This window comes from Amia ocellicauda, chromosome 20 (genome assembly GCF_036373705.1).
Source record: "Amia ocellicauda isolate fAmiCal2 chromosome 20, fAmiCal2.hap1, whole genome shotgun sequence".
NCBI classification, from domain to species: Eukaryota; Metazoa; Chordata; class Actinopteri; order Amiiformes; family Amiidae; genus Amia; species Amia ocellicauda.
The window spans coordinates 8,307,649-8,332,641 of NC_089869.1; the positions used below are offsets into that span (position 1 = coordinate 8,307,649).

General features: G+C 39.7%; 1 protein-coding gene across 3 annotated transcripts in view; it reads right to left on the reverse strand.

The window, feature by feature from the left end:
* The window catches only part of ablim1b (actin binding LIM protein 1b), a 128,303-nt gene that overhangs the window by 67,944 nt on the left and 35,366 nt on the right, over positions 1–24,993 (reverse strand). For 2 of the 3 annotated variants that reach the window (XM_066693225.1, XM_066693223.1), the window contains exon 2: positions 5,277–5,411. In XM_066693225.1, the coding sequence (XP_066549322.1) occupies positions 5,277–5,411 (135 nt within the window). Of the gene's footprint in view, positions 1–5,276; positions 5,412–19,297; positions 19,536–24,993 lie in introns of those variants that run through there. The other variant, XM_066693221.1, reaches the window with a different exon arrangement.

A 24,993-nucleotide genomic window follows, 5' to 3' on the forward strand; every position in this document is an offset into this window, starting at 1 on the left:
ACACAGCTGTAAAGAATGCCTTCTGAGTTGCGACCAATGATGCAGAACACATTCATTGTTTGGGAGCTTGTCAATATCTCCCCAGAGTTTAGACGCTTGCCTACAAGTGGCATCAAGGAGAGCGACAGTTTGCACAATTTTACTGGCTAACATATACTTGTATTTAGATGGAGGTTACCATGCAGTCATTTGTTACATTTTATACTTTTCACATTGAATATCCACTATGGAAATATTAAACTAGAAACTGGTCCCATGGGGCTGTGGTAACTGCCAAAAACATGGGTTAGACAAATATATGGGGGGAAATATACACCCTATAAAAATTCCTCGGTTTGTAGAAGATATGGACATGGATATCAGCCAAGCTTTACAATTTCCTTAATGGTCAGAAACATGGCAACTGTTGTTAATCCGAATAATTTACTGGGAACATCATGGCCGAAATGTTTTTAAAAGACATCAGATACAGAGTGATATCCATTTCCATTGAGCAGGTACAGCATTCTGGGTATGACAGTCACGGCTTTGTCAATCAGAGGTATTTATGGCAACCTCTAAGCCCGTTCTGCTGCAGCTCAACTTTAGCACAGTTTCCAATGGTCCAATTTAGCACAGACACATTACTGACAAGGCCAACCAAACAGCAGTTCATGCAACACTGAAGTGGTAGAACATCTCTAGCTTTGCTGGTCACACAAATAAACATATGTTTTATAAAAACCAAACACGTTCTGGTGCTCAGGTATTTTTGCATAGCATTTACAGTGACCCTCTCATAATGTACATGCTTCACCGTGGCATACTTAGACCTGTCAGTGAAGTTCGAGGCTGCACTATCACAAAGAGACGGACACTACAGATCGCTGGGAATGTCTGCACGTCTGTGTTCTGTCAGTCTTGTCAGAGGCTATTTCTGTACCAGCGAGGCATGTGTTTTGCTAACAGATGCAACGATGCGAAATGTGTGGTGTGGAGAGTACTTTGAAACCCCTGTGAAACAAGGTCAGAATATATAATGTATTTTCCATTTTAAAAATGGAATGCTTGAAATTATGTAAAAATCGGAGCAATCAGCAACATGTTTGGAATGGCCAGGTTGTTTACTTTCATTACTTTTTAAGGCCCATTTCTTTATGGATGTATGGTAACTTATACAATGGCTATAAGAAGTATTCACCCCCCCTGACCATTTCACATTTTGTTGGGTTACAACATGAAATTTATATATATCACATTTTTTTTTTCTTTTGATTTAAACAACCTTCATAAAACTTTGAGGAACAAGCAAATGTATATTATTAACAATAGTTAATGAAAGATAAAAAAAGTATTAAGTAAAACATAAGTCAGAGACGTATTCACCCCATGAGTCAACACTTAGAACTACTTTAGGCAGAAATTACAGCTGAGAGGCTTTTGGGGCAAGTCTCTACCAGCTTTGCTGGATTGTGCAATTAGAATATTGTTGGTGGACAGTGAACTTCATGTCTTGCCACAGATTCTCAATTGGATTCAAGTCTGGGCTTTGACTGGGACACTCTAGGACAGTCACTTATCCTCAAGTGCTGCTTTGGTGGTGTCCTTAATGAATCTCCAACCTATTCTTAGATCTTTTGCAGACTGAAGCAGGTTTTCCTAAAGGATTTGCCTGTATTTACCACCATCCATTTTGCCCTCTATCCTGACAAGTTTCCAAGTCCCTGCCGATGCAAAGGATCCCCATAGCATGATGCTGCCACCACCATGCTTCACAGTGGGGACGGTGTTACCTGGGTGATATGCTGTGTTGGGTTTGTGCCAAACATAATGCTTTGCATTTAGGCCAAATAGTTACTGTTTTTTTTTCCATCTGATCACAGAATCTTTTGCCACATTTTTGGCAAATTCCAAATGGTAATGTACATGGGTTTTTTTCAGAAATGGCCTCCTTCTTGCCACTATTCCATACAGGCCAGGTTTGTGGAGTATCTGATCTATTCTTGACACATGGACAGTTTCTCACATTTCAACCCTTTCAGAGTTGCCATTGTCCTCTCGGTGGCTTCTCTGACCAATGTCCTTCTTAGTTTCAGTTTGGGAGGACTGCCTGCTCTAAGCACATTCTGGGTGGTGCCGTATTCCTTCCACTTCTCAAGGATCAACTTGACTGTGCCACATGGGATATTCAATGCCTTTGAAATATTTTAATATCCCTCCCATGATCTGTGCTTTTCCATAACTTTGACAACCCAGAGTTATTCTGAAAGCTCCTCAGTTTTCATGGTAGCATCGTTGCTTTGAATGCACTACCCAACTGTGGGACCTACAGAGACGGTGTATTTAATCTGAAATCATGTGAACCACATGTATTGCACACAGATGGACTACATTAAACTTATTGTGTGAGGAGTGTCATAGGGAAAGGCATGACTACTTATCCAATCTTATTATTATTATCCAATTTCATAATGTCACATTTCAGGTTGTAACACAACAAAATGTGACAATTTGCCACTGTATTCCGTGTTTCTTGTGACTTTAAATAATTAAGATCAACTAGAAATAAATATTGGTGAAATGTTGGATCTGATAGGTACACCTGAATACGAATATAAATGAGAACCATACATTTAAACAATGCCCAATTGGCACTAAGGGGCCTAAAGTGTGCCAAGAAAACATCCCCCACACCATTACACCACCACCACCAGCCTGCACAGTGGTAACAAGGCATGATGGATCCATGTTCTCATTCTGTTTACGCCCAATTCTGACTCTACCATCTGAATGTCTCAACAGAAATCGAGACTCATCAGACCAGGCAACATTTTTCCAGTCTTCAACTGTCCAATTGTGGTGAGCTTGTGCAAATTGTAGCCTCTTTTTCCTATTTGTAGTGGAGATGAGTGGTACCCGGTGGGGTCTTCTGCTGTTGTAGCCCATCCGCCTCAAGGTTGTACGTGTTGTGGCTTCACAAATGCTTTGCTGCATACCTCGGTTGTAACGAGTGGTTATTTCAGTCAAAGTTGCTCTTCTATCAGCTTGAATCAGTCGGCCCATTCTCCTCTGACCTCTAGCATCAACAAGGCATTTTCGCCCACAGGACTGCCGCATACTGGATGTTTTTCCCTTTTCACACCATTCTTTGTAAACCCTAGAAATGGTTGTGCGTGAAAATCCCAGTAACTGAGCAGATTGTGAAATACTCAGACCGGCCCGTCTGGCACCAACAACCATGCCACGCTCAAAATTGCTTAAATCACCTTTCTTTCCCATTCAGACATTCAGTTTGGAGTTCAGGAGATTGTCTTGACCAGGACCACACCCCTAAATGCATTGAAGCAACTGCCATGTGATTGGTTGGTTAGATAATTGCATTAATGAGAAATTGAACAGGTGTTCCTAATAATCCTTTAGGTGAGTGTATACCCTCTTTACATTCATTAAAAATAATATAGGTTTTCCAGACACAATGCATCACATTATAAGCATTGTTATGGAAGTATATCATTCTCATTCAGAAAAAGGGCACAAAAGAAGAATCTGACATAATTGGATTTGGATTTAGTGATACTTGACGTGACAAGATTTTCTTCTTAACGTAATTATACTGGGGATAATGTCAGCTGAACCATATTTGATTGAACCATTACTTGGCTTCTGTAATGCAATTTCAGACCATTTGAAGGACCTTCACATGGCATTGATTCTGCTACAATGCTGAAGACTCATGGCTCCTTAGGTATGGCAGTGTCATAATTATTATTAGTATCATTAGACAGCATGATTATGTGTAAAGCTTACATATAAAGTTTGAATACATGTACATATGAAGTATCAAAAGCATTACATTTTAGTATCTTCACGACATTAATAGTTTCATAATCTGAGGTTAACCAGATCTGAACGGAGAGGCCAAATGAATAAGAGGTTCAGTCAGGGTCAAGTTTTCTTTACTGCCTCCTGTGTTGGTGTCCTTAAGGACTGTAGTAAATACTACAAAAACCTCTTATCTGGTTCTCCTTAATCCATCATGCTAATGAACACCAATCAGATTGAACACCACTCATTGAAATACTTTTAATTAACTTGCCCCTATGTTCGGTTTTATTCACCAGTATATGAAAGCTTGTTAAGTGTGCATTTTAAGCCCAAAATATGACTAATACCATTGAGTCACCCTTTAATTTGCTAATCTCTCCTTGAGTTCTGAGAAAGTGAACTAAAAGAGGTCTAGAAAGAGGTTAGCTTGAGTAACCTGGAAAGAAAGGTCATGCTACGAACATGGAGATGCTGTAAATCACAGACTATATGGAACTACCATTGTGTTACAGTATTGAAGATCAATTATTGTATAAAATATACTAGAATGTCAACCATTATAAAACTGTACTCAAAATATGAACAGTCATTTGACCTAAATATATACATACAAATAAATCACTAGTAAATCATACTACTAAAAACACAATGAAGAGAAGTAACAATATAAAAATTACCATAGATTACCATAGGTTTATACACAGATATACAAGGATTTGAGTGCACAGATATTTCTTATAAGGTACCTTATACTTATACTCTTGCATTATAAACCTGGATGAGACTTTGTTAATAATTTCCTAAATTATTTCCTTATTATACATATTTCCCATACCTATGTGGAAAAGAAAGCCTAAACAATCATATTTTAATATTGTAAACTCTTGATGTGCTGTAACATTTTTTTTCTGCTGTTTACATTTCCATGTGATTATTAGTTTATCATTACTGCAAAGCATCCCTATAATGCTACAGAATGACATTACCTCAAAGTCAGTCACCGGCCTATATATAGAAGATAAAAATGAAGAATCTTCTGTTCCCGCCTTCAGTGGAAGGAATCAGAGCAGTATTAAAAACAAATGTGATCTGTTCATGAAATCCAAGCCCTTCCCTGTTTACTCTCAACCGTGAATATGAATGAAAACACATTCAATTAGCCTTAATAAATAAATAAGTGAATTTGTGCTCCTGTCTGGAAATACATAGCCCTCAGTTCTGAGCCTGTCCAGACACAATCTCACCAGACAGAGACAGTAATTACGTTACACTGCTGCAGATGCGCAGGATTTATTTCATTACTAAACAGCAGACTAAAGTAGAGTTGATCACTTTTGCCACAGTCGTGTGTCTGACCGCTGCAGACGAATGATTCATAGAGTTTTAATGCAGACGTTCCAAGTCTTGTGTGCTTGTGTGGGGCACAAAAAAAAATATATATTATTAAATCTGGGAGGAAGGTCGTCTCTTACCTTTGCAGGTGAAGCACTTGATGTGGAAGTGCTTGGACTGCACTCTCAGCACCTCTCCTTTGCATGGCTCCCCGCATTTGTGGCAGTGGATCACCGGCTTCTCGGCAGGGTGGTTCGTGTCCTGCGCATGGGCCACTGCAGAGAAACAGATCGACACGTCAGATAGCCGTCCTCCAGCCCATTGCTGCTCCTCGCTTTCACTCAAGCCTTCATTCATCTAAACACTATATAACACAGGCCTGGCACCCCATTGCTATTTTCTGGTGGTGTTTGTTTGCTTGCTTGCTGATTTTGTCTTGCTTCCATTATCTGGAGACAATGATTATTGTGCACCTCTTCTGATTTCCCTGCACTGAAGCTGACACAGGCGAGATTTTGCAGAAAGACAGACCTGTCCACACTGTATCATACCACAGACTCCGGCCACACAGCGGATTCACAAGGCAAAGGGGTGACGTCATTTACATCTCAATTTAAACTCAGAAATTACAGGTTTTTTATATAGACAAAAGCAATTAATCCACAGCCACAAGACATATTTAATTCAGAGATACAAAACTGCGTCATCTTGAGAAGGGATGTAGAAAATCATTAAATATTTATAGAAAATGATAACCAAAGAATTCATCTTTATCATTTAAATATATATGTGTGTCCAGCCTCAAAGTAGTGAGATATAATAAGGATATTGGAGTAAAATGGGATAGGTAGAGGAGCTCTCTATTGCTGAGCCAGCGGCTTCTCCAGCTGTGCCAGATGTGCAAGCAGTTTGTCTTCCAGGCATCATGTTTATCTTCCAACCTCCAAAACTGCTCTATCAAATCAGGTTTATATCTTAAAATAGAAGTTATGTGCATTACTTATTAATAGGAGAGTGACAATTATTTGTCTTTCTGATAGGATACACTCTAATGATTTTCTCTCAACGCAGTGTTATCTTTGTTTATCTTTCCCATTTTATTTTAAGATAATTATTTATTTATTAATCATCTGCCACCAGGTATTGAAACCACCAGCAAAGGACACAACCCGACTGCCTGCCTCCACACACATTGTGATGTCAGGACAAAGTTTACAATAGGACAAGCAGGACGTCCCAGGACAGCAAGATAATGGTATCAGACCGAATCAGATTTAATTAGTCTGCGTCATCTGGGGCTGGGGCATCCTACAAGGCGCTTTCTTTTCACTGAAGGGTAATTGGTTCAATCAACAACTTATTTCTGTCACATCTCTTTACACAAATATATGGAAATGACTGTTCCGTGTAGGGGCAGGTCCAGTATTGTAAATGGACTGGATCCCTGCATCCTTTCAGTTGTAGAAACATCACCTGTGAGTACACACACATCTACGAAAACAAAGCACGAGCAGATTGTGATTTTGGGTACACAACTCAGTCAGCTTCTAAGTTGAATCTAACAAATCTAACCAGTTTATTTTCAGGCCAGTTGTGTCTGAACCGGACAAAATACAAGCACAGTAAGACGACTTCACAGGATCAAGGCACCGTGTTGCGCTCCTTGCCAAGGTCCCTGCTCCCTATTAAAATGGCCCAGCGACTCTAGCAATCACACTGGAGCTCTGCCACAATAATCTAATCTTCACACAGCTTGAAGTCTGCCATTAGATTACAATTGGAAAGAATGCTTCTCCTGAGCATATGCTGCTACGTGCAAGGCATGTAATCAGCTCGGGCCCACGATAAGCATTTGGACACCGCGTTTTCTGTGGAATGAAAACTGACAAACTCCCAACTATCTGTTAACGTTCCCAGCCTGGCTTGGAAATGTTCAATATGAAGAGGAAGCAGCAGATTTTTTTTTCCCCAAACAGCCCTCGGTCTAGATAAAATTGCTGTGGCGACACATTTCCCCCTGTAGTTCCTACTGCGACAGCACGTCATCATATGAATGATAGAGACAAATCCGGCTACAAAAACTAAAATCTGTACCAGCTGTATTTTTAAGCACTTCAGAATCCATGGTTCTTTTCCTTGCTAATAATATTCAAAGTTTTATAACAGGGACAAGTTAAAGAATCTAACCATGGTTTATAATGCTGACTAACCTGTTCAAATAAACACTATTATATCAGTCACGTCTTATCATTACAATGCACCCAATGCTCTCCATATAAAACATCAACAGAAATCAAAGGAAAATTATGTGTACAGACAAAACTCTCCTTTCATTGGCTGACACAGAAACGTTTTTTCAGTATTAAATAATGCTGAAAAAACACTTCGTAAGCCGAAATCTGCTTAAATATAGCTCACAATTCATTGACTATACAGAAAACTGTGACTGCTTCGAGAATATAGCCTACAACTTGTGCTCCCGTAAAAAAGTTTCATACTTTATTACAGGAAACATGTTTACCCTGAAGGCCAGTCTCTAATGTTTTGGAAAGGAGAGTCTGTCTGGACGTTTTTGAAATTATTTTTATGAACTTTTTTTGTGTGTGGTAAATTTTTAACTGAGGCTTCATTGGGTGAATCATCTTATACAGAGGACAAAAACAAACAGACATCACTATTAATTTACAAACAAAAAAAGTTGTAAACAATGTAAACTTCAATTTATTCCTAAACAGCCCTTTCTTTCCCCATGTATTTCAGTTCAATGTTTACAACCAATACACATTCAGCACCAAAGCAGGGAATCAGACATAATCTTAACTCAAACTTCATACCAGAAGCGATTGGAAGCAGTGTTTGTCTAATGCAAATGAATCTGTGAAAGGAGCATGTTGTGGAAATGTATTGTCAGAGCATTTGTCATGCATGTTTTTAATACAGTGGATTTGAACAAGCACACAAGGCATTAGAAAACCACATGCAAATAAAGGAAATAGAGAACAGCTTGTTATTGGCAGTTAATGGATTGGCACTACAGAGACTGCTAGCTGTGCTTCTGCTGTCAGTGATACACATGTATTGCAATTTCCTCTCCTTCACCATAGGCCAGCCAGGTCAAGCCTCGAGTATGAAAGGTCAGAAAAGCTGAAAAGTAATAGGCCCCAAATGGAAAGACAGTTTAAACAACAAAGTCTGGCTAGGCATTCCCCAGAGCCAGCACTGTCTCCACAACGTTATCAATCATGGAGGCCTTAATTTGCATTCTGTTCTGGTGAAGTATGCAAATGTGACAGAAACAGGTGCCATCTGGCCCGCGTGGCGCTCTGCAGTTAGCCTCAGACATCAGGGCTGGCACTATACCGTTCACTGGACTGCCTCTCCAGGGAGAGACTTATGCAAGGGTTGAGTAAGCAAGCTATGAAGAGTGAAAGACGTCTGAGACTGGAACATTACAAACACAATATACACTATCTTAAAAAAATAGCACTAGGATCAATCAATACGTCAAGAAAACACTTTGTTTTTCTAGGCAACATATTCCTGGCCCTTCCTCCTCTCAAAACCTCAAAATATAATATCCAGGCTCTTGGTCTAGGCTCAGTCGACATCGACATTGTTAATTATGTCCCGAATAAGCTGTTCTCTGTCCACGGGGAACACTCCGGATAAAAAATTTACATGATTTTGGCAGAAAGTGAACAATATGGAGAAATCATGCAGGATTTCAGAACAAATCCTACAAGAATCCTACTTGGCATTTATACAAATCCTTGAGGTATGAGGTTGGAAATAATCAATGAATCAAACAAAAAATAACAAATAAATGATTCTGTTTCTTCTTTAAGAACTTCATAACAGAGACATAACTATCTGCTTCCAATTCTCAGAAATGCTATGTCTGCACTCTGTTGGTAATGAGAAAACATTTGGCTTGTGTTCTGCTAGGTCTTCTGCCCCTGGAGTGTCCACAACCTTTGTTATGTACACTAATAACTTTGTTCTCTTCCTAAGGCTGACGGACATTACAGTACCATAAAAGAGATGGAAAAAACACACATAAAAACAGTGCTTCTTACAAAACTATGAGAGAGGCATTCTTCTTAGAGCACAAATCAAATATCATTAGGCACTGTGGGTTAATTGAAAATAACGCAATTAACCAGCAAACAAAGGGCTGGATTAAATACAAACCTGTACATCATAGCGGTTACATTTCTGATTAGAAGAAAGTGGCATCTTACTAAAAATGAAGCCACAACTGAGTACAGTTCTGTGGTTTTCTATTAGCGGGTGGGTCAAAGTTTTGATTTAATCCGGCCCAAAGTCATGGCACCAAGTCAATGTTTTCGACTTAATTTTGTATCTAATGCTGTCCTTTTATTCCTGCCAGATTAATGCCTCTGCCCTGACTCCTTCAAAAACAAGGAGGCAGTTCAACAGGGGCCACTCCTGAATTGCTACCATTTCTCCTTTTCAAAGACTCCTACAATTTATTCCCTGAGAGCCCTTCCAGAAACTGAGGCTGACTTTAAAAATGCTGGAGCCGTAGGACGGTCGTCTCCCGCAGAGCCTCATTAGCTGAGATTTCATATTACGCTGCTTCTCAATCAGCCTGCCCCTCTTAGGATTCATCAGCCCAATATTGCAAAGGCGTCAAACTCTTAACAAAACAGCCACACAAACAGGTGAAATGTTTGTTGGTGTCTGTGCTTCTTGCTATTGAAAAAAACATGTAGGGCCCACATGTTTAACAGCAGGAGAGACAGTTACTCTCACACATCACGTGGAATGTAATACCCTTTCTAAAAGGGAAGTCTTACATATTTGCAATGAAATAAACAAACAAATCAACACAAACAACAGTTCTGCAAGGTTAGCCATTAACAAGTAGTAATCTCACAGGAAAAGGTGTCGCCAACAGGAAATGATCAAAACATCTATTAACATATTTGTACATTGAAAGGACAGAACTCAGTTGGTTCACACCCCTATGAATACTATGTGATCTGCTGTAAATAATAAATTACTGTTTCAATTACTGTTTTGTTAATCTATTCTCATACAAAGGTGCAGATGCCCTGACAGGCCAGGATGATAACACAGGAAATTGCAATGTCTGTTTTCTGATTGGCTGGTTTGTTTGTTTTTGTTGTTGTGTTGATAAAATAGGTTAAAAACAAAAATAGAATTCCCTGTATTTACCCTCAGGGGGACTTTTAGAAATCCCACAAAGACTAAAAACATAGTACAGCTGCTAACTAACTTCTGGACCCTGTAGCTCTTCATTAGATATCCAAGGGAACAACAAACAAGAAAAAACACAATAGTCTGGTGCCAAAATGGGCTCCATTTTCCAAATGCAACATTATATAAGTGCCAACAAATTCCATAAGAATATCACTGTTATACTATTAAGGTGACACAATCATAGAGCAGACAATCATAGCTGTTTGACACCGGTTGTGTGCCTGCGCAACACACAGGCTTGTCAAGAAGGCTAACATTTAGATGGAGAAATCAGTTTTGTTAATGATTACTGATTACCAGAGGTCAGCCCACATCCAGGAAATCTATGTATTTAACCTCTGGAACGACTTGTATTAGATGGGGAAATCCAGCCAATCCCAGCATGGACAACGTGCCCATTAGTGTGTCAATATCTACTACAATATATTTTAACTGCAACACAAATATTATCTACGTGTTATTAAAAGTTTTGACATATCACGAGAGAGATATCATTACTGCCAGTTAGCAAATGAAAATACTATTGTAAAATTAGATAAAGCCTCGTTGTCATTTTAATAAGACCAGTACATCTTTTTCTTTCTTTTTTTTAATACAGCAACTGTCCCGCATATCAGTGAGAGATGTTTTTCTTAACCCTAGTGACATTCCTGAATGCCTTTGGTCTCTGCTTTCTTCTGGGATCTTCCCCTCAGACCCCGTTTAAAACCCCACAGTCTGGCCAGCGCTCTTCCGTCTCTACGCAGTAACATTGCTGGCATACTGGTCTTCCCTCCAGTCCATCTTCTCCGGCACTGTTCTCAGCGCCCACATGTGCCAGCGCGCATTTCATCCCGAGACACATGTGTCTGTCTGATCTCGCCAGTTAATCCAACTGGGATAATTAATCCTCTCAAAGACGCAGGCGGCGCTTGATATCAAACGTATGTAATCCCCATAATAGCCTTGGGGAAAAGATACAGAGAGAAATAGAAGGGGCATTATTTATCAACCTCCAATCAAAGGACGCCTTGGAAAAGTTCAAAGGCACTGACATGAATATTTAGTTATTTAACCCACCCATCCCACCAGAAAATAATGGAAAAAAAAATGGTTTTAATTACATTAACACCATTAATATTATATTTTGTGGGGGGTTATTTTAACTCCAAATTAAAATTGCACTTGAATAGGACCAGCCAGGATACTGCAAATATGGGATTTCACTTCCTTCACTCCACTACTTGAAATACGACAGCTGTCCATCTAACTATTGACTGACACCTCAGCCACTCCAGAGGTGAGCTTCAACCAGTCCAACTAGCAGTGATGAATTGCTGCCGAAGGGCCCATCTACCGGGTGCAGTTCGCAGCCATTCATTTGGCTCGATGGGCAGACGTTCCCCTCACCTGGTTGTCTGTGGCAGTAACACGAGCGTTAAGGAGCTCCGGAGAACGATCCACTCAGGGATCATTGGAAACACATCACTTACACAGTCATAAATCAGGGCCCTGTTCCTGTCAAGCATCAAGTATTCCCATGCTCCCACTTCCAACAGGTCTACACTGGCTGAACATGCAGGGATGCGGCAAGAAATACGATAGTTTGAACTGCCAGGACGACACCACAGTGGAGATTTCCGCAAGTGAGGGCGCCATTAATGCAAGTCATGTGTCAAACGTGTTCACCAGATAGCATCTCACACTCCATTATTTCGACCATATTTCTAGTTTATAGGTCCTATTTTGATCACATTCAAGAGCAAATAGTGTAAATTCACAAAATATAGCCTTTTGCTTCCATACATTGAGCTCAAATGGTTTAGAGATCATACAATTTCTTATTATTTCTTATTATTTTAACATCCTTCCTTCTTTTTTTTACTAAAAGGTGTGTATAATAAACTATTTCTCAGTTTTCTTATTATAGCTGCTAACACACCAATAACGACCCATGAAACCGCAGGGAACCTCATGTGTTTTTATGTTAAGCTTTCCACCAGAAGGGTCACAGAGAACAGACAAATTATACGCACACCCCTCCTGAACAAGCACTGCAATGCAAGAGATGAAACGTCAAGAGTTAGAGGGATTTCAACCTTTAACTATGTATATAAACATCCACAGAAACATTCAGAAAAACTTCACAAGGTATGTAATTTAAACCGTTCTACCACACGGGAATGTAGATTGCTACATATTATAAAAACTCACTTCTTCCTCTTCAAATACCACATAATCAAATGCAAATGGTAGTAGGTTAATAATTTAGAAAGGGGGGAAACCATCATTATCTGAGATTGTAAAAAAGATGGGTTATGTCAAAGCTACTTGGGATGTTCATGGCTCTTCACAGAAGGATTCAATTTATAAGTGGAAAGGGCCACACCTCTTCTCTGAGTAAAGGGAGAGCTTCACTTATTGAAAGGGTGGGATTCTCGCTGTATTCCATTGTGTCTGGACTTGTAATTTTGCATTTTACTTTGGCTTTGCTTTCTGTAGCAGTGAAATACTTCCCGACTGAGACTGTCTACCTAAAGACTGCAGTTTCTAAATTGAGGAGATGATTGAGTGCAACTGCTGCAATGTCTCAGTGAACGTAGGTAAGGAAAGGGACAGAACAAATGGCCCAGGAGTTATTATAAACAACAGTGTGGTTCCTACACAATGTTAATGGATATAGCCCACCGGATTTTGTGGTCCAGTCCTTGGAAATTGGAAAATGACATCAGTGCCATAGCAGAAGAACGTTACATAATCTGAACAGGTGCGTATAATGTGCTCGTCATTCAAGTGGTTTAACCGAAAGAACCCAAGGAATTAAAATGGATTGTCTTTTAATTCCAAGAGTTTGTGCCTTCGTCAAGGGGATTCCGTCTTCCAAAGCATTCCAACACATGACTGATGCCGCACTTCAAATTGGTGTCGCTTGCAGGAGCCCAAATGTTGCCTTTTCACAAATGAAATTCCTTTTCACTTTCAGAGCTGTGTGTAATTTCCCAGATATTTTCCGACTGACGGCACTGCGGACGTTTCTGCTGGTAAGCCAATCCAGCTAACAGTTTCACATGCTTGACTGCGCTCGTTGTTACGGACTCCCTCTCCACTGCTTCAGTGATCAATAACAAAAAAGTGAGGGCCTAAAATATCAAAGCAATAAATTGTTGTGTAATCATGGCAGATCCGTTATCAGAAAGGACACAGCCATCGGAAGAACCTGCCCACTGTCCATTCTGATATGTCACTCGGCTTTATTTTAATATTCTGTAAAGGAAATATAAAGGATACACAAGAGCCCTTTTTCAGGTCTCAGGAAGTCAGGAGATGTATTGATTACTTGTACACCAAGTAGTTGACCTGTCTTCCTATGCAAGCGATGGAGTTTATATTTGCATTGTGCAGAGCAAGAACTTTTGAAGTGTATCCGAACAGGAAGTGCTAGAGAGCACGATTTTAATGGATTGTGTTACAGCCAAGTCCTGCACAGCTCAGAGGTTGTGTGGACAAGGGCACTGCAGCAAGTCAAAGGGAGTCATGGCCCAAACAATCCTAAGGCATTACTACCGAGAAGATGGCAAGGTGGCAGGGGGCAGGGGACTCTTTCAAGGGGGTCTGACCCTGGTATGTCTGTGTAACACTGGCATGGACTAAGCTGTATACAAGAAAGCAAATGTCCCGTCACTGAGACGCAATGGTATTTAAGGAGAGCTCGTTGTAGCAAACACACCCAGTCACATATGGTTTACAGCAGCAAACCGCAGAAAGTAACAGCACAGCTACTAAGGGGATAAACAAATTAAAATTTGTTTTGCTGTTGTTGCAGAACTGAACTCCACTGCCAACATATGGGAATGGTTTTGCCTGGAAAGTAACACACTGGTTAGAAATCAAAATAAATCAGATTTCTACAAAGTAGGCTAAAGAAGTGCATTATATTCGGCACAAAACATAATACAGCCACTAAGAGCTATTACGTGAAGCGGTTAGCGATTCCAGAATGATCTCTGTCAGCCATGATGTAGAATGCAGTTTCCAATGAGAAAAATGAGAAAAGCTTGTTAATCATTTTCATCCTCATTAGGAGGGTGTCAGCAGCAGTCAACTGGGATCAAATTAAGAACGGAGAGCTCAAGCGCACAGCAAGAGAGGCATGTTCCAAAACTGAACCCGTCTTGCAAAACAACACAAACCAAACCAAAACAACACCTGGATGCTCTACCCTAATGAATGTGCTCATATATAAGCGCAATATGGTATGTGTTTGGGACTCTTGTTCAAAACGTCACGTCACTCCAGTGCATCCTCATGTGTTATAAATAGTGTTCCTTCCCCATCTATTGTTTAATTGGAAACCTCATTAAAGTGGAATGTATCCACAGTGTGAAATAAGCAGTCTGTAAAGGTGTGAGATGCAAAGTATTCCTTCATTAAAATATTTGTATAAAACAAAAATCAAAAAGCTTCAACATCGAAGGCTGTACATGTAGGGAAAGCTTAATGGCTTTTGTGTGTGTGTGTAAACTACTTATGTAATAAATGGCAGGCCTCAATGGTAATCCACTTAGTAAGGAATGTAGCGGCCTAGGGTTGCTCTGAAGTAAGCACATCTGCAGCTCTTCGAAACTTGAAAAAACACAGAGACCACAGCCACCGAGTCTTGCTCTACTGACAACAGACTCAATAGACTAACACCACACCGCTGATCTCAATACCTTGAGAGAACTAATTTTGGGTGGGACCGGCTCATGTCAAGTCAGTCTTGCCCAGAAAGCTGAAGTGAGCCGTTTTGCAATGTCTTGTATTAGTGCTGTTCAATTATGCATGGGAAGGCAGTGGACCATTATAAGAATGACACAGTCTTCCTGCCTAACTCAGGTGCACTTTTTCATGCCTGAGGAAATGGATAGCAGCAAGTATTACACACAACAGCGCCCATGGACAAAATCTTGTGAAAAAAGAATACTGGAAATCCTAGAAAGAAAAATCATCTCCCCCAAACATCTGGATTGGCAGCCTAATAAATAAATAAATAAAAATTGACACCAAATACAACCTCTGAAAACGAAGCAAAAACCACAGGAATGCACATAATTAAAAGCCTAGATCTAATGCAAAATTATGGGTTTAGCTCTAGTGCAATTGAAGAACTCAGGTGCAGCAGAATCTGTCTGCCAGCTCCTCCACCCCCTGGAAGGACCTGTAGTCTGCTTTGATGAGATACACCACCTAAATGCCACACGGGCAGCTTTTCACAGACCTTCTCTTTCCGAGCTTAAGAACCCCTGCGGAGATGCTAAAACAATAATAATCTTTAGCTCAGTATTGCTAAGCTATTAGGTAAAAGGCTCTGCACGGTAAGCTTGCGGTAAAACAGCTACGGCCATTCCTTAACACGAGCTGGCATTGTAATTCATTTTGGTAATAAATCCAGTGTACACGATGTCTGCTGTCTGCATTTAAAAGACTCAAATCGGTTACTGAATTGTTTTATCGTATAAGTAAGAAGAGAGAGAACATTAAATGTAAGAGAGGGACGATGCTGTCGCATTTTAAACCAGAGAGGTACAGGGAGATCTGAAAGAGAGAATGATCTGCATTCATGTCAGATTTCTCTCTTGAGAAAGTAGAAGTTCAATAAAGACCTACATCTCTTTCAAACACACACACACACTCAAACACAAACGTGTCATATAGTCTTTCCTGCAACGCACGCCACTGCAATTGTCTGCCTGACCTTCACAGCAGTGTTCTAAAGAATGAATAGAACAGCGAGAACTGAGCATGAAAACGCAGTAGTGCACGAAAACCAATTTAATTTTGAGTAGCTGTAAAATGAAGGGCAATTACCATTCTAGCTCAAATGTGTGTATTCAGAACACAGCAGTTTCTAAAATACAATAGGTTTATATAGTGCCTTGGGATAAGAGGTGGCTTCAAATACAGAATTCAAAGACATAATTATGTTTGGAGGGCTAGGATATGCATATAAGATGCACTCTATTGGGTAATTTGAAGGCCCTAAAATGAGGAGCTATAGTATATGATATTAGAATATAGTTGGAGATATTGCATTATTTCAATTTACAAAGAAGAATCCATTTTGTTGAGTTGTTGTCATGCCAACCTCACCGCCTGGCCGACTTTAAGGCCCAGATTAGCAGTAAAGCAGAAGAAAACCTCTGCTAAAGATTCCTCGTAGCTAAAAACATGGGCCCCTTGGAACAGTGAGGGGGCTACACTGACAATTCAGTTTGAATTTATTTCACAAGTTGCTCCATTAAACAGTCGCTCGGCATATGTAGAGTAAGTAAACAGGTTTAGCCTTCAGCATTATTAGCTTTTCTGCATTATTTGCTTCTCCGAAAATAACAGAAATCAGAGGAAGACATTTTATTTTCTGTAACATCTGCACAACAGAAAAGGAAAAGAGATTTTTTTTCATTTTTTTTTTTTATGTGTCCATGTATATCTTGTCCATGTAGCATGCTTTCATTTGTAGACGAACAGGTTAGAACACTAACAATGCACAGAGAAATGAGTGAGAAATGAATGAAATAACGTGCGCTTATGTTTCATAGAACTTGCATATAAAAGTTTGATTCCCATGGATTTGTGGTTTTGTTTTAAATGACTGCATTCCCATTTTCTTTTTCATTAAGGTACAGAACTGGAGAAAAGAACTGCTCGAATACGGTGTCCCAGGGTCCTCTAGCCTGTGTTTTTCCTTGTCGGTGTGTGAGCAGTTTGCAGAGAGCACGCCACATTCAAATTTATTTTTGTGTTTAAGTTTTTTTCCACTTCACTTTCTTCCAACAAAGAAGAAAGAGTAAAAGGAAAACAACTTGAACAATATGTTTTGTTGACCCCACTTTTAAGTGCATTTTTATTATCTTTTGCTCTCTTCACAATTTGGAAGGTGCGAGAAGCTATGCCATCTAATGGAGTTAACATTTAGCAGCAAAGACAGAGGAATACAGGATTACCACACAGAGTTATGCCAGGGGGATAATTAATACATCTTACAACAGCCTGGCAATGAAACCAGGGGCCTCAGTCATATCTCTGAAATATCTGCTACGGTTCACAAGTCCTTTAACCGCATAGCATTTGAACAGCCTGTGAGCTAGTGCAAGACACAGGAATGCTGGGGGGAGCGTTGTGCGTGTGTGAGAGCATTGAAGAAGAGGTGCTATAAATTGCCAGGCTGTCTTTGGGGACAATTCAGAGTGCTCCCGCCCCCCCCAAGGAAGACAGTACATTTCCAGGCTGGCACGACATTCCTTTAATAGTTTGCATTCCTCATAAAATAATGAGAATCTTCCGCATAAAGCCATACTGACATCAACATCTAACTTGCTGCTGCGATCTCATCCACACAGACACAACGGAGGGAGTTTGATAGCTATACTCCTAATGACGCAAGCACAGTAAGCAGGTTATACAAACTGAATACTGCACCGCTCCACGCTTTTTCCTTCAACCCACAGATCATAATGGTGAGTTTTAACCCCCTCACCACGACAGTCTTTGAGGGATTTTCCTCCATCTCCATCAGAGAGTGTGTGTGGCTTATAAGTGACTGTACCTTTAGTTTGCTACTGTATTTCAAAATACAACTAACTCTATTATTGTGTTCCAATGTATAATTATTCATTCTACAGTGCATTCTAGAATGCTGCCATTGAGTGACAATTTTAAAATGAATAAGGCCTCTAAAGAAAACACTGGAAAATCCCTTTTAATGCATTACCATGGTTACAATTGCAGGCTAATTTTGCCATTCATTATGCTTTCCTCACACTTTTTCTAATTTTAAATCAGTTGTCCTTAGTATACTGTGTCCGCCCAAATTGCATTCACTAAGGACCTCTGTAATGCTTCCAATATTTATTTCAGTAGAGTGCTGCAAGCAACCACTTTCATATAATCATTTCAATTGCATAATGTGGCAGCACATTAAATCTAAATTATTAGTGTTTCTCCCCCCAATAAGAACATCTAAAAGGAACAACCAGAAATAACCCTAATCAAGTAGCACTATTCTTCATAACCATAATCAAGTAACCATAGAACACATATAACCTCAATTAAGATATTAAATACTTTATTTGTTTCATAGCAATGTGCAACAGCATAGTACATTTAAAATGGGGACAACTTACAATAACTGCCTAGCTTTTCCAGTATCACACTACTGCTGGTGTTATAATTACACCAATCTAATTAGACAGGATATTCAAATGAACCTGTATTGACAATAAAAAGCATGACTGCCATTAATCATGAGAAAAGAGCCATTATTTTCAGATAGGCTCAGGTTAGTGTAGCACGCTGAACCCATATGGTTCACAGAACAAAGCTCAATGCACCTTAGATGGCCCGTATCTACAGCAAGAACAAGAAGAACTCCACAAAACTATCAACGACCCCCAAACAGGGTCTGGAGAGCCAAAAGGGGGTTAATTAAACTCAAATAGGTGCAGCCACAGTAGATTAAATACATGGGTTGTAGATTAAACAACAACAGGGTCAAAATGACTTGCATCCTATTTTCCCAGGCATTCATTCAAATCCTACTGGAGGCTAACTTTCTGCTTACCTAGCACCTATACATGACACAGTACAATATTCCCCCAAAGCAGACATGATGCATTTTTAATTGTGCCAACCTTTCCTATTAGCTTAACTGCTAATTAGGGCAGTCTTGTAATAAAAACCCTAGAGGCAATTGGACTTCTGAACAAAACGAGCCTAGCGCCAACTCAGTAAACCCACTTTATCGCTTACATAAAACTACACTACTCACTCTCTGGCTGTACTGCCAATTCATCAGTATCTCAAACACAAAAACACAGGCAATGACCCCGGGTGTGAATCTGCTTCTAACCCGGATGCTGATAATAACAAAACCACTCTGACGGGAGCCGTGCCTTACCTTTTTCCTTAACCATGACCATTGGCTCTCCTTTTTATTTCTCTTTTTTTCTAGTGCCCCGGCAGCGAGGTTCAGAGCTAAGTAGTTATCAGACAGGTGAAGGGTAGCTGACCTCCGCTAGCTCTTCAGATCCTGTTTATCCTCCGGTTTATTTCAGTTTGCTCTGCCGGGAGTGCAGCAGCATGCGAGCTCGTCTATCCAAACTAAGCAATCAGCATGAAGTGTGCTCGTTTGTCCTCCCCTTCTCCCTTTCTCTCCCTCCCCCCCCTTTTCTCTCTCTCTCTCTCTCTCTCTCTCTCTCTCTCTCTCTCATCCCCACTATGGACTCTGCCCCTTACTGCTGCAATATCCAGGTTGCAGCTGCTGCCCTGTAACAAATGCAAATTCCTGTGCCCTTAATCTGTTCCAGTCACTGACACCACCTTAAATTCTTCAAAAAGAGAGTAGCCTGGGAAATGACTCTGAGTTACCCACACGCCCAAGCCCAAGCCAGGCCCATTATGTCTTTTGTTGGTTGAGTGGTATTATTTTATTTACTTATGGGAGGAAATACTTACGAGAGGCAAACAATGTAGTGTGAACAGACACTGTGTATTCAGTATTTTCAGTAATAATAAGTCCCTTCATTACCTAATAATAGCTAAAGGGGATTATAATCATTATTGTATGTGTGTTGTATGTATTATTAATATTTTTGTGACTCTACCTACATCTACTTGCCTTTGACCTCAAGTTCTGAAACGCTGCCAACATTCTAAAGGAATTCTAAAGTTGTTCTTCCATTTTATTATACTTCAATATAGTGACATTTTTCTGCAGTAGATTATAATCTCAATATTCAGTCGCTGTCCTATAAACCGTAAACTTGTGCCATAAATCCCCAATAAAGACCACAAAGACGACAGATAAATTGGATTCAAAGGCTCAAAATTCACTTCTACTTGATTCAAACAAAAGTATTCAATAGAACAGAGTACAATATTATTTTAAGGCAGAAGAAGAAGAAAAATTGTTTTTCTTTGTATCTCCCTATATTTTCAATGGTGGGTTGCATTTGGGCTGCACATCATCGACTGCCTGACCCCTCGATCTTTAAAACTTACACTGAAATGAGTGCTGTAGTGAAAAGACAAACATTGTCCATCTTGCAACATCGCATGGGAGACCAGCAACACGAATGAGCTTCTTGTTCTAGAGAGAGAAACCTAAATACTTTTCTGTTGCTCCTCAGAAGATCACCCCTACCCATTTAAAGGACTGGAATGTCCTCAGATGCTACAGATCATTTCGAGACTTGATCTTGATCCACTGGGAGAAGTCATAAGAAGTACAAAGCCAGAAGTCTGTCTCAGTATGTATGCCTTGTTTTGGTTTTTAAATAAAAGTGCTTTGACTCTTCTATGCCGCAAAAGGCACCGAATTTCAAAGCATTTGGAGTAGTGGTTTTATGCTTGGTTTCCCCTCCATGATAAGATGATTGGTACCCAAAGAAAGCCAAGACACTAGGATGAACCAACAGATCGCCCATACAGAGTCAGTAGTTTTCTTTTAATTGTTATGTCCTGTTATTGCCAAGCTTAACAGAAGTGGGCTGTAGACTAAACCAATTGCATTTTACGATTTGAATCACCAGGGGGGAATGTTCTGCCTCCGCCACCCCCCAAATAGTGAAAACCATGTCTGACAGAATACATCTTGAAAACAGAAAGACCTTTGATGGGGGGAAGGAAAAGAAAAAAAGCTGTCAGAGTGGTAACTATAGCAAGACAAATGACAGGTATGTCACCCAAACAGCTGTTGCCACACTTTGAGATGTACAACACTGTATTGTGCAGATGCCTACAGCTTGATTGTGAAGCAGTACCTCAATGGGTTCATGGAATCTAGTTATATTAAACTAACCTTTATTTGTTTTTTCTTATCAAGTTGAAGAGTGGAAGAAACTTTTAGACAGTAAAGCAATTAAAAGCATTCACAGATCTATTGCACTTTTTTTTTTTATTATTATTACTCTGACAAGATATAGCCAGGAATGATGTGGCTGCCGTGGGCGGGGAAGCTGGGGGTGCCACATATTTTAGGCAATTGCAAAAGCAGATGGCGGGGTAATTAAAACCTCCAATCCACTTAAAATGGCTGTGCTAGAGCTCCAGCCAGTCAACACAGAGATACAAAGACACCCAGCTCCTGCAGGCATGGCAAATTAAGCAGGGCCTAAGCACACAGAACTGCACTATATCTCCCATCTGCAGACACTGGGACATCCCTGCTCTGTGGGCTCACTGGTTCAGGATAGATGAAACCGTGGGACTGCAGTTGGAATGGGTGCTTTTAAGATCTCTGTGCGCTCCCTTTAACAGCAAATGAAATGGTTTCAATGTAATGTCTCAAAGGGAAAATTGTGCATCTGTGTGCGGTCATGACTTTCTATGGTCTGTTTGCAATAAACAAGCTTTGGAAATACCATGTGACATCTGATAGACAGACAGCAAAATAAATTATAGGTTCAGGTAATCAACAGCATTATATTCTAGCATCAGATTTCCTACAAATCACGCAACACAGATTTTCATCTTCTTCACAAGTCCTACACCAACATTAAGATCAGAATTAATCTGTTCATGCTTCTTTCCAGGAGAGTCTATTATGGAAATCATAACGCAGATAATAACACAATCGGGTCTTCCAGAAACCTTGAAACTAGTTTATGGTGGTAATGCACTTCTCTTTAACTCTATCCAACACAGATCTCAGTTTATCACATGTACTTGGACAGGGGGCAAAATAAATCAGTGTTGGGGCTTAGCAGATCTGAAGATCTAAGGTTTGTGATATTTTCTTCTAACGGAAGAATCTAATCTCTAGATTATGTTGTGAAGATGAAAAATGTTACAATTATAAGCCATCATGAAAGAGGACTGTTTACACAAAATATTTAAAGAATGATGAAAGACATAGAAAAAGAAAGAAAAAACAATAATAAAGATACAAATCCCTTTTTCTTTTAACTACTCTTTCTATTAAAGCATATACTTGCCAAAGCATACAATCTCTCTCTCTATATATATTTGTTCAACCACCTTAACATTCCACTGTATGTTCCAGCTTGTATTTAACATATAGATTGTATGTTACATCTCCAGGCTTAAAATGTATTTATTTTTAATATATATTTGCAATTGAAAGTAGTTTTTATTATTTATTATTACATGATTTAGGAGACATAGCTCTAAGGCACACTACCTATTTTCCAAAGGAGCAGGTTTAAGGAATTCATTTATGGGATATCTGCTTTTGCTTGATAACATTTACAAACAGTGGATATTATAAAGCTGGTGAGATCCACCCAGTATTGCGCAAATCTGAATTCTCACCGATTCCAAAGACCAACATTTCACACCTCTCTGTGTGGAAAAAATCTTTAGCAATCCCAGCAACCCTTGAGGCCAGCGCCGACTTCATTGTAACTATTTCTATGTTCGGAGTTGTTGCGTCACTCTCGACGGAGTGAAATTCTGAATTTCAAACGACAGTTGGGCATTAGAGAATTCATTAAATATGATCACAAATCCTGCAAAAGTAGAAAAAGTACTTAAAAAAAAAAAACTAATAGTGTCTGCCACATTGGAATTACTTTTCCCCCTCTATCTCTTATAAAAATGTAAATCTGTTACATAAAAGTAGCTTTCTCAATAGGAAAGGCATTGAACATACATGAGATGTAATCTGAATTTAATGAACTCTTTCTAATCTAATGAGCCCAAAGTTATTTTTTCAGTTCATAATGTTGGTCAATTGAAACTAAAACATTTGTGTTTTCTTATAAATAAAGGGGGAGGTGGCATAATTTTTCAATGAAGCACATGTGACAGTGAATGGGCATTTTACACACATGGGCGTGCATGTTAGAAACAATGTGAAGTCTGTCTGTACAAACTTGCATTTCTGTGAACAAGCATTTTCCTTTGAACGGCAAGATGGAAGTTTCAATGAGACATGAGAGGGGGAAATAGGAATACAGCATCAGAATACAACAATAATTATCCCAAGCTTTCTAAGCTGCTTTGCTTCTGTACAATATATTGAAATTTCCAGCAACTTGTTCAGGAACTAATCTCTCTGTAGCCCAGATCTGATCCTTTTAGAACTTGCATGAAATGGAAAATGGAACATTGAACTACAAACGACGACGAGAAACTGAAATTACATGCATCTCGATGAAGTCAAAGTTGAAACCAGCCTGGTTTTCAATCTATCTATGAAAGACTACTTCAATTCTGAAAAACAGAACACTTGCCTTGGTTTAAAAATGTGCAGATCAATTTCAAAATCTTTTTGGTCGCCGAGCAAAAGCTTTGCTGAAACAACATAAAATATTTAATATTTAAAAAAAAAAAGCAATATCATGTTCAGGGTCTACATTGAAAGATTTTTTTAAGCTGATTTCTTCAGTGCAAGACTGATATATTCATATACAGACGGGTGACAAATTAAAGGAAAAACCTGAATAAATGAGTGGAGGAACATAACGAATGCAAATGCTTCCAAACAGGTGTACTGCATGATACAATTAAGCAACTAACATCCTATAATGCCCTGTGGCATGTATACAAATGCTGAGCAGGCCCAGTTGACCTCGATTTTGGATCAAGATGGCAGTGCATAAACTCATCATTACAAAGACAAATGCACATTTGAGAGTTCAGTGGTGCAAAAACCTGCCACTGGTCTACAGAGATGTTGAAAAAAGTGATCTGGTCAGATGAGTAATCCTTCACTATATTCGACAAGAGGGCGAGTGCATGTGTGGCGACACCAAGAGAACGGGACAGGCCTAACTGTTTGACCCCTACAGTGAGGGGGTTCGGAGGCTCTGTTATGCTGTGGGGGGCATTTTCCTGGCATGGTGTGGGTCCACTTGTCCCCTTAGTGGGAAGGGTCACTGCAAATCATTACACAGTTATTCTGAGTGATCACCTTTATCCTATGGCGAAACATTTCTATCCTGATGGCAGGGGTCTCTTCCAGGATGACAATGCCTGGGCATGAGGGGTCATGCCACAGGGCATGAGGGCTCACTGAATGGTTTGATGATTATGAAAATTACGTGAATCATATGCTATGGCCTTCACAGTCACCAGATCTCAACCAAATTGAACAACTATGGGAGATTTTGGACCGACGTGTTAGATAGTGCTCTCCACCACCATCATCAAAACCCCAAATGAGGGAATATCTTTTGGAAGAATGGGGTTCATCCCTCCAGTAGAGTCTAGAGACTTTAGAATCTGTGCCAAGAGCATTGAAGCTGTTCTGGTGGCTCGTGGTGTTCAACACCTTACTGAGACACTTTATGTTGGTTTTTCCTTCAATTTGTCAACCGTCTGTAATTCTTCTACTCTTTGCCAGTTACGTTTCAAACATGGTGATTCAATTGTTTTCAGGAGCAAGAAGGTTCAGAAATCCCTATTTAATTATCAGAATAATTGGGAAAAAAAGCACCCAGCATATGAGAGATATTAGAAAATATATTCTGGTTAAGCCTGTTTTCAGACTACATACATTCTTCCTTCATTGCTTCTTAACATAATCTCCCTTCATACCGCAGTGATCTGTAACTGAAAAACCCGTCTTCCTCCCAGAATCCTCCTTTCAAGTTCTTATATTCTAATCTCAACACTTTGTCAAGTCATCAC